Source organism: Sinocyclocheilus anshuiensis, unplaced genomic scaffold (genome assembly GCF_001515605.1).
Source record: "Sinocyclocheilus anshuiensis isolate Anshui unplaced genomic scaffold, SAMN03320099.WGS_v1.1 scaffold534, whole genome shotgun sequence".
In the NCBI taxonomy this organism is placed as follows: domain Eukaryota; kingdom Metazoa; phylum Chordata; class Actinopteri; order Cypriniformes; family Cyprinidae; genus Sinocyclocheilus; species Sinocyclocheilus anshuiensis.
Genome location: NW_015547712.1, coordinates 1,692,581 through 1,701,326, shown reverse-complemented (window position 1 = coordinate 1,701,326; position 8,746 = coordinate 1,692,581). Strand labels below are relative to the sequence as shown.

At 34.9% G+C, this 8,746-nt stretch overlaps 1 protein-coding gene across 1 annotated transcript; it reads right to left on the bottom strand.

Annotated features, from left to right (window-relative positions):
• Window positions 1-580: 580 nt before the first annotated feature.
• On the bottom strand, window positions 581-5,358 carry LOC107704025 (paired box protein Pax-1-like). The gene is made up of 5 exons (XM_016506858.1): window positions 5,307-5,358; window positions 3,335-3,940; window positions 2,290-2,423; window positions 1,574-1,772; window positions 581-866 (listed from the first exon to the last, which is right to left on the bottom strand). Exons 1-5 carry the CDS (start codon window positions 5,356-5,358, stop codon window positions 793-795), a joined length of 1,065 nt encoding a protein of 354 aa, XP_016362344.1. The 3' UTR covers window positions 581-792.
• Window positions 5,359-8,746: the final 3,388 nt, after the last annotated feature.

Genomic DNA, 8,746 nt, shown 5'->3' with positions numbered 1-8,746 from the left:
ACCTAGTCTGGAAATATCCCCTAGGCCTGTAGGTGCATTTTCGTTTGTTCTCCTTCGTTTCACGATAACACATCTTATTTGTTACTTGCTTAATTTAATAATTTGTTATTTTCACTAATTAATTTATTGGAAATATTTTGCACATAGCTTATGTTTATAAAAGTTTATAAAACTTTTAGATTTAAGGTCACTTAAACGGCCTTGCAACAGTTTGATTGGATCGTCTGTCTGTTTATTTTTATGGTCCGGGCAGATCTTCTGTCGTGTGAACAAACATCGACAGCAAAATCCCACATAATCTCTCTGTAAACATGTTATCTAGACTGTGACTGTTGAGCAGAAATCAGCCATTGAATTGAAGACAGTTCACTTCTGACATGCCTTTATTAAGCAGAAATTGAAGTGATAAAAATAGATGTGTATATGTGTATTACTCAATAGGTCATTCATTATCATACAGACAAGAAAATGCAATGACATGGACAGTTTCATTTCATATCCCCTCTAACAATGTTGTTTTGCTGACAAGAAAATATTCCAACAAATTGCAGCCCATTTATAACAACAGCCTGACGCTAAAATTATTTGCACCAAAGAACAAGAAAAAAAAATCTACTGCAAATATTGCAGAAATCCTCTGTGGTATTTCCACAGCTTCAGATCCCACTTTTCCATAATGGTGTGAAACATTCAGGTGTGTTTTATCCAGAACTTACTGCTGAGTGACTCCTAGAAGCTGCACATGAAGGATGAACAGGTGAAAGTTATTTTTCTCTGGTGGTCTTTGTGTTCTTATGACTCTGAGAGTTCATGAACGGCGCTCAGACCCTCGTGCTGCTGTTTGCTCAGAGGACTCTTTCTTTCTGCTGGAGCCAAAAGAGGGGAGTGTTTATGTAGCAAACAAGGTGTAAATGAGCCATTCAGCTGTTTGTAAAGGCTATACTTCCCTTACAACGTCACTGTGACCTACACTGTATTTGTTTGGGGTACATTTAAGGTACAAACTGGCAGCTGTGGCACAATGGAAGGCCACAAATGTAATAAAAGTTCATTAAAATCGGCCTAAAATAATGACATCAGAGTAACACAAGGAAATAATGCAATAAACATGAGCTAAATAACATAAAATGCAAAATAAAACACTCCAGTGCACAAAATAAGAATGACAAAGAAGAACATTTTGATAAAATATAAACAAACATGATGGTTTATGCAGGAAATTCGTTTCACCACAAGCGACTGCTTTTTATTTTTCTCTATAAAAAAGCTAAACTTAGGCTATTGATTTCTTAACAATATAGACTTGCTCTGTAAAGAATTCATTTTTTAACGTTTTACAGTAAAATACATGTATTTTTAATATTGTATTATTATTCAACCATATATTTTACTGCATATGTGCGTTACACATTACATTTTTTTCTGCAGCGTTTTTACATTCCTTTTCAGTTAAAATGTCTAATTTGTGTATGTTCATTGCAAGATACTTACATGCTATATTCTGCTAAACATTTTTTTTAATTTGTTTATTTCGTTCATGTTTTCGTGTAAATAATTGAGGGTTCAATCTCACCTTCTCTGGGCGGGTTTTTGAATGATATTGCGGTGTGCAGGTTAGGGCTCTGTATCATGGTCCCGGTGTTTGGATGGGTGAGGCTCGCGCCCTGAGACTGCCAGTGCCCGTAGTTACCGGCGTGTCCACCGTAAACGCCGTACTGATTAGTGGCGGAGTATGCGCACGCAGGAACATATGCCGATAAATTTGATGAACCCTAAAAATTTAAAATAAACTTTATTTTTTATATTTGCAACAAAAAGAACGACAACAAATCATTTATATATAAAAAAATATATATATATTATGATAAAATTAAATGCAATTAACAAACTAGTGATCATTTTTATTTAGAACTCTTAATAATAACAATATTATTCTATGAAACCTACAAGATCCAATTTGACTTAATTTAGAAAAGTAAATTATGAATGAAAAAAATAAAAGCAACTTTTGCACAGACCTCTTTTAACATCCATCGAACCTTTTTTAATGCACAAAACGTTCTCTACAGTGGAAAAAGGTTCTTAAGATTATTCAAATGTTACTAAAAAAATGGTTACTGAAAGATTCTTTGTGGAACCAAGAATGGTTCTTCTGAGAAAACACCCATGGAACTTTTACTTTTAAGAACGTTTGTTTATATTGTGATCAAAATTGAAAATTAAACATGTCCGCGTAAAGTATGCACATGCTAAAATAAATGAACCGATAGGCCTAAATTAAAAGTTCACCTGGGTGTACTTAATGTCGCTTTCTATTGGAGGTTTGTCGATGCCGTTGACTCCGTGAACGGAAGGAAATGAATGTCTGTTAACGCCCGTCCAGTCCTCCATTTTCGGCTGGTAACTCTCTGTTCCGGCAATAGCTGTAAAAATTAATAAAAATAACACCCGTTTAAATAGTTGCAGCTGCTGCACGTTAACAAAAACAACAACAAATAAAATAACAATTGAGTATGATTTCAAGATGCAGTCTAATCTTGGAGTAAAACCTAAAGAACTGAACTTCAAATTGGCTCAGTCTGAAAATGATACGGGCTTCTTATGCAGACAACACTGGTCACATCTAGAAATAGAAACACGACAAATGCATTATCAGACTATTGTGAGAGCGTTTGTGTTTTTAGTTTATTAAACCAAATTAGTTTCAAATGGGCCTCAAATTCTGCTCGTCAGAAATCTCACAGTGATGCCTGATGCCATAAGAAAACCTTTTCTTTTTATTCTCTGCAATCATGCTTTAAACACTGATCCGAAGAACCAACATCAATAATTTTTTTAATCTCCAAAAAGCCAGAAGTAACACATCAAGAGTGCAGAAGCAACGCAACACTAATATTTCAGATACACAAAAGATTCCCCAAAGACCTCACCCATTCTCAATTTCTATGCAAACTCGCTGTCATACAATATTTCGCCAATATTGGAACTTTTGCTTTGGATGACAAACTGGTAAGACATTAAAAATACAATAGCTGATAAATTAATATTTTTTAATAAACCCAGCACTGCACTCTTAAAAATAAAGTTTCCAAAAGGGGTTTTTCACAGCGATGTCAAATAAGAAGAACCAGTTTTGGCTCCCCAAAGAACCTTTCAATGAACGGTTCTTAAAAGAACCATTTTTTTCATTCGTTTTGTGGAATGAAAAGGTTCCATGGATGGTAAAGGTTCTTTGTGGAACCATTGATGCCAATAAAGAACCTTTATTTTTAAGAGTGTAAACGGCTACACCAGGATCTTGAAGGCCTATCGATAATCCAGAAGGTGTGATTACCTGCGGGGTCCATGAAAGCCCGTATTCCTAATATGTTGCTGACGGTGTGAACGGAGGGCCAGGCCCGGGACAGGCTGACAGACACAGCCGGAGGACTGCCCAGTTTGGAGCCGGTCGGGGACATGGCGTTCGGGTATGAATACGGATACACGGGATTATAGGAGATCTGCGGCGGAGAGGGTTTGCTGTCGTACTGACTCGGCTGAGACAGGTTCCCAATCTTGTTTCTCAAAATGCGACTGATGGAGCTCACAGAGGGAACGTTATATTTGTCACACACTCCGTCGGCCAGCAGTCTGTCGCGTATTTCCCAAGCGAATATTCCAGGATCGCCCAGTTTATAATCCCGTATGCTCTTCACCACGTTTGGCGTCGTGACCCGGGGTTTACTCCCACCGATAGCACCGGGTAAAATGGAGCCGGTGTCGTTGTACCTGGCCAGAATTTTGCTCACACAGCCATGAGAGACCCGGAGTTGTCGGCTTATGTCGCAAGGCCTGATTCCGAGCTGCGCCAGTTCGACGATCCGGATCCGGATCGCGTTAGGAAGAGGCCGGCCGTTTACAAACACCCCGCCGAGCTGATTCACCTCCCCGTACGTCTGATCTGCAAGAACCAAAAGCGGTATATTCAACATATTCTAACTAATACAGTGCACACTCTTAAAAATAAAGGTCCCAAAAGGGTGTTTTTGCAATGATGTCATAGAAGAACCATTTTGGTTCCCCAAAGAACCTTTCAGTGAACAGTTCCTAAAAGAAACATTTTGAAGAACATTGAAAAAATTTAAAGAACCTTTTTCGAACCTTTTCTGTATTTGAAAGGTTGCATGGATTTTTAAGGTTCTTCATAGAACCATTGTTTACCACCTTTATTTTTAAGAGTGTAGTTATACCATCATTTTAGTAGCAGTTTTCTTGCACCATTGCGGCTGTTATGTCAATTAAATTATCGCTCAAAATAATAAAAAACACACAAAACTAAAGCTCCATGATTGAACAAATAATCTTATAAATATCTGTATTATTATGAACAATTTTACTGAATGGTTTCTTTGAAATTCAAGGGGGTTTCTGGCGGTTTTTCATTAAAAATACATCAATTGGAAAATGGGGAACAAAAATAGGGACTAGCTAATGGAAAATTCAGACAAAAATTGTAGATCTTAAAAACATCAATATTTATTTTTAAGAGTAAAAGCGCATGGTTGTAAAGTAATCGACTTTAATCTGATGTAGCCTGTGTTTGAGCTATCGAATATTTAGATGCCTAAAAAGTTCATAGACTATGATTTGTGCCATATAAGCATCCAAAGACACATAATATTTACACAAAATACATCATTTGAACGGTGTAGGTGCATCGTACTCTCTTAAAAATAGACCAAAAAGGGGGTTCTCGCAACGATACCAAAGAAGCATTTTTGTTTCCCCAAATAACTTTTAAGTGAACAGTTCTTAAAAGAACCATTTTCCCTTAGCGTGAAGAACATTTTAAAAGTCTAAAGAACCTTTTTTTTCACTATGAAGAACCTTTTGTGGAACGTAAAGATTCCATAGATGTTAAAGATTCTTTATGGAACCATCGATGCCAATAAGAACCTTTATTTTAAAGAGTGTATTATTATTATTATTATTATTATTATTTATTTTAAAAATAACTTCCTATTTTTATTATCATTTTATTTTTTTATTCCTGTCTGAGAGGCGTCATTCTGACTATAGCTATAACCCTACAGTGGTTGTGCTCCTTTAACCTTTAACTGTGCTGCTGTAAGTCTCGTGCAGCGCTGGAGGGGTCTCCCCGTGTCTCCCGTTAAGGACTGGCCTCTCCTTCTTTTTTTACGGCTGAAGTGTCTGAGTTTAGGACTGAGCAGCGTTTTACAGTAATCTTTGATCCACTTGAGAAAGTCCGTCCGTCCAGCAGACTGGCTCGTGCGCTCAATTTGACGCGTCACAAGCATCAATCAAACTAGACAGCTCGTGACTCCGCCCCGATCCTCTGGAGCTCAGGATCTGACCCATCACGGATATGCGGCATCAAAATGTACTTTTCCTGCCATTTTAGGGGTGCCTTCATACGAAAACTTATCTGAAAGTATGCTATTTTAATATATTCAAATTAATTGAAATGAAAGTGGGAATTTATCTCTAATAAGCCTGTATAATGCAGGATATTTTTCTTTCTAGTCTTTTATCTTTTACTGTTGTCTACACTTTACTTATATAGAGCCTAATGTAAATAAAGCGATGTGCTAAAATATGCAGACAACGCGATGTCAATGTGAAACTGCAATTTGTAACAGTATAATATTGTAAAAGTACACAGTATTATTATATCAAATATAATATATTATAAAAATATAATATATAATTGCATAAAATATAATCTAGAATAATTCTATAAAACAAAATTATATTCTATGTGGATAAACATTTACATTTTAAATGAAAAATTCTATTTTAAATTTGCACGAAATAAATTCTAATTTATATTTCATTAAAATGTAATTAAATAAAATATAATCATACTTCCAAGTTTAATTATAGTTCCCTTTTACAGCAGGCGCACTAAAAGGTTTGTAGACCCACTAAAATTAGAACATTTTTAAACTTTTTAGTTGCTTAAGCATTTTAAAAATGACAGAGAAAAAGTAAACACTTGGTGGTTCCAGCATTGCAAACTGCAGTTACAAGTTCTTTGCACTTTCTCCACTGCTTTGAACTTATACGAAAGTTAGAAACTCTGAAAAACAAATAGCTAAACAATAAAATTGAATGCACATTACAAATATTGTTATTAATGTAATGGATGGAAACGAAGATGTTATAAATGTTATTTACACTAAAAGTGACTATACATGAACTATCACAAACGCAGTGGGAATTTTGGCTCAATTTCGAGAAAAAAGTATGACAGCACCGTCATCTTATGGTGAATGTAGGAATTACAAGCAGCAAGTGAAACGCGCTCCAAAACACCATATAGCCTAATACGTACATACTTAATTACACGTAGTTCTATTGGGTGTTTTTGTTTGCCTTTCGCACAAAATAATAAACTAATTGGCATCCTACTGTAAATGATATTTTATTGATTAGAAATGTAAAAGTTGAATCGCTTCAGGAACAAAACATGGTCTATATAAAGGCCAATTGAAATATCTAGGTCAGTGGGATTTATTTATTTACATTTATTTGATTTATTGATTTTGATTAATTGATCAACAAGGAAACACAACAACTTAAGGAAATGTACAAAAAAGTTTGTTATCCAGTAGGTGGTGTGCTAATAAAACTTGATTTGTCAGTACAGCACATTATTTGTAATTATTTTATCATTATTTTCTTTACTTTTTTTCTTTAACTCCAACATTTTTTTTTTTTTTTTTTACTTTATTTTACCTAGGCCTATACGTATTTATTCTTTAACATCAAACCCTTTTTCCTTTCAGTGTCAATTTGTATAGGTCAGGGGGAGCCAGCCAACGGCCAGGTTTTGTTTCCTCCTTTTTGGTGAAATAAAAAGAAAAAAAAGGAATAAGGAAACGTACAAACGGGTTTTCTGAAGTCTTTGTGTTATTATCACCCTTACCCTACTGGCCCTAACAATTTGTTTTCTTCATTATTATTATTTTTAGGCCTAGTTTTTTTTTACACTATACTGTATGCCCGCTTTGCAACGTTTTAATACAGATACTTTAGGAATATTAATGTAACTACAAATGTTGATACCTTTTTCAGAAGCATATCAGAGTTTTCATATCAGGTTTTTAGAGGCCTTTTTTAGAGGCCTTTATTTAACCCATTAGTCGGTTGAACATACCAGACTGCACCGAAAGAGGGAGATAATGAGAATAAATATTGCATTCCATAAAACAGAAAAAAAAAACCTTCTTGGAATGTAACTGTACGCTACTGTAAGAAACCCTAAATGTGGTCAATTCTTCAGAAACCATGCACTAACATATTCTGATCACTTAAAAGACAAAAACTAGAAATTACATTTCGAAACGCAAAGAGGACTAGAATTATGATGGGTTAGAAAAATTAAAGTCACATGTACTTCACTTGCATGCAGTTGACTAACACAGATATTATCACTGCATTGTTTAATAGTGTCTTGATGCTAGCAAAGCAGGACAGATAACTATCTAGACAATTTTATCAGAACATAACCAACAGCACATAAAATAATTAAAATAGCATAACACAATGAAAATAAAAGATAAAAATAGAAAAAAGTACATGTACATAGGCCTACTGCATATAGTTTACACATACAATCTAAAATGATTTTACATTTACAGTCTGAGATCATAGAAGAACAGTTCATGTTCTTCTAGTTCTTTAGAAAACTGTGTAACCAACAGTGAATTCCCAATCCCATTGAAGCAGTCCTACAGAAGTTCTGCTATCATTATATTCAGTCACTAGATGGCGCTCTTACCCAAGACAACGTTACATGAAACACGCATGCACACGAATGCACACGTTTTGTTTTTTTTTACCCCATGTTATGTTCCTGTCATTTTGACCCGAAATGGATTTTCTTTTTCCAGAAAATGCTAGCCAATATTATCCCATTAAAACACCAAGGGTATTTGGCCCCTTTTTTGGGGATTTTCTTTCCACCATTTTACATTTGTGGTGTTCCCGTGCCTACAAAAACTGCTTATATATTTCCTGTTATGCTGTCTACTAAATATTACATGCAATCTTTTTGTCAACTTGTTTTCTTTCAATTAGTAGACTATAGGTTTGTTTTTTGTTTTTGAACTGATAGGTTAAAATACTATGGAAGTCAATGGCAACCACCAACTGTTTGATTACCAGCAATCTTCAAAATATCTTCTTTTGTGTTCAACATAAGAAAGCAACTCATACAGGTTTGGAACGACACGAGGGTGAGTAAATTATGACAGAATTTTTGGGTGAACTATCCCTTTAACGCTCATGCATTTCAGAGGACACTTCTTTCTTCAATTTACAACTTCCTTTGTTTCATGTAGTTTTCTTGCGAGCTTGATCTGCACTGTAAAAAATGACTGTGAATTTAACGGTAAAAGACTGTAAAAATGCTACAGTAAAAACCTGTTAAATGGTTAACGGTAAATTCCCCTACTATATACGGTGAAAAACTGTATTGGACATTACATGTAATTTTACGGTAGTATACCGTTTTTGGAAGTGAAAAAGACCGTATAATTTACAGTGAATAACCGTAAATTGACTTTCCCAGAATTCCCTGCATTACATTTCAAATTTGATGTTTTTTTGTTGAAATAACTATGTTTCTTCTTAGTTTTTTCTTATCAGTTTTGTATATTAGGGTTGTATGTTACACCTAATGTTGTTAAATGAATGTTTATTGCATTATTTCAGTTTCATGTGTGTTACCATGATGGTGTTT

Excerpts from the sequence above, each read along its gene's own strand:
- LOC107704025 (XM_016506858.1), bottom strand. The coding sequence starts at position 5,358 with ATGGGTCAGATCCTGAGCTCCAGAGGATCGGGGCGGAGTCACGAGCTG. Across the intron at positions 2,424-3,334 it reads GGCTTTCATGGACCCCGCAG|CTATTGCCGGAACAGAGAGT; the intron begins GTAATCACACCT and ends TAATTTTTACAG. Across the intron at positions 867-1,573 it reads CAAAAACCCGCCCAGAGAAG|CAGAAAGAAAGAGTCCTCTG; the intron begins GTGAGATTGAAC and ends TTTTGGCTCCAG.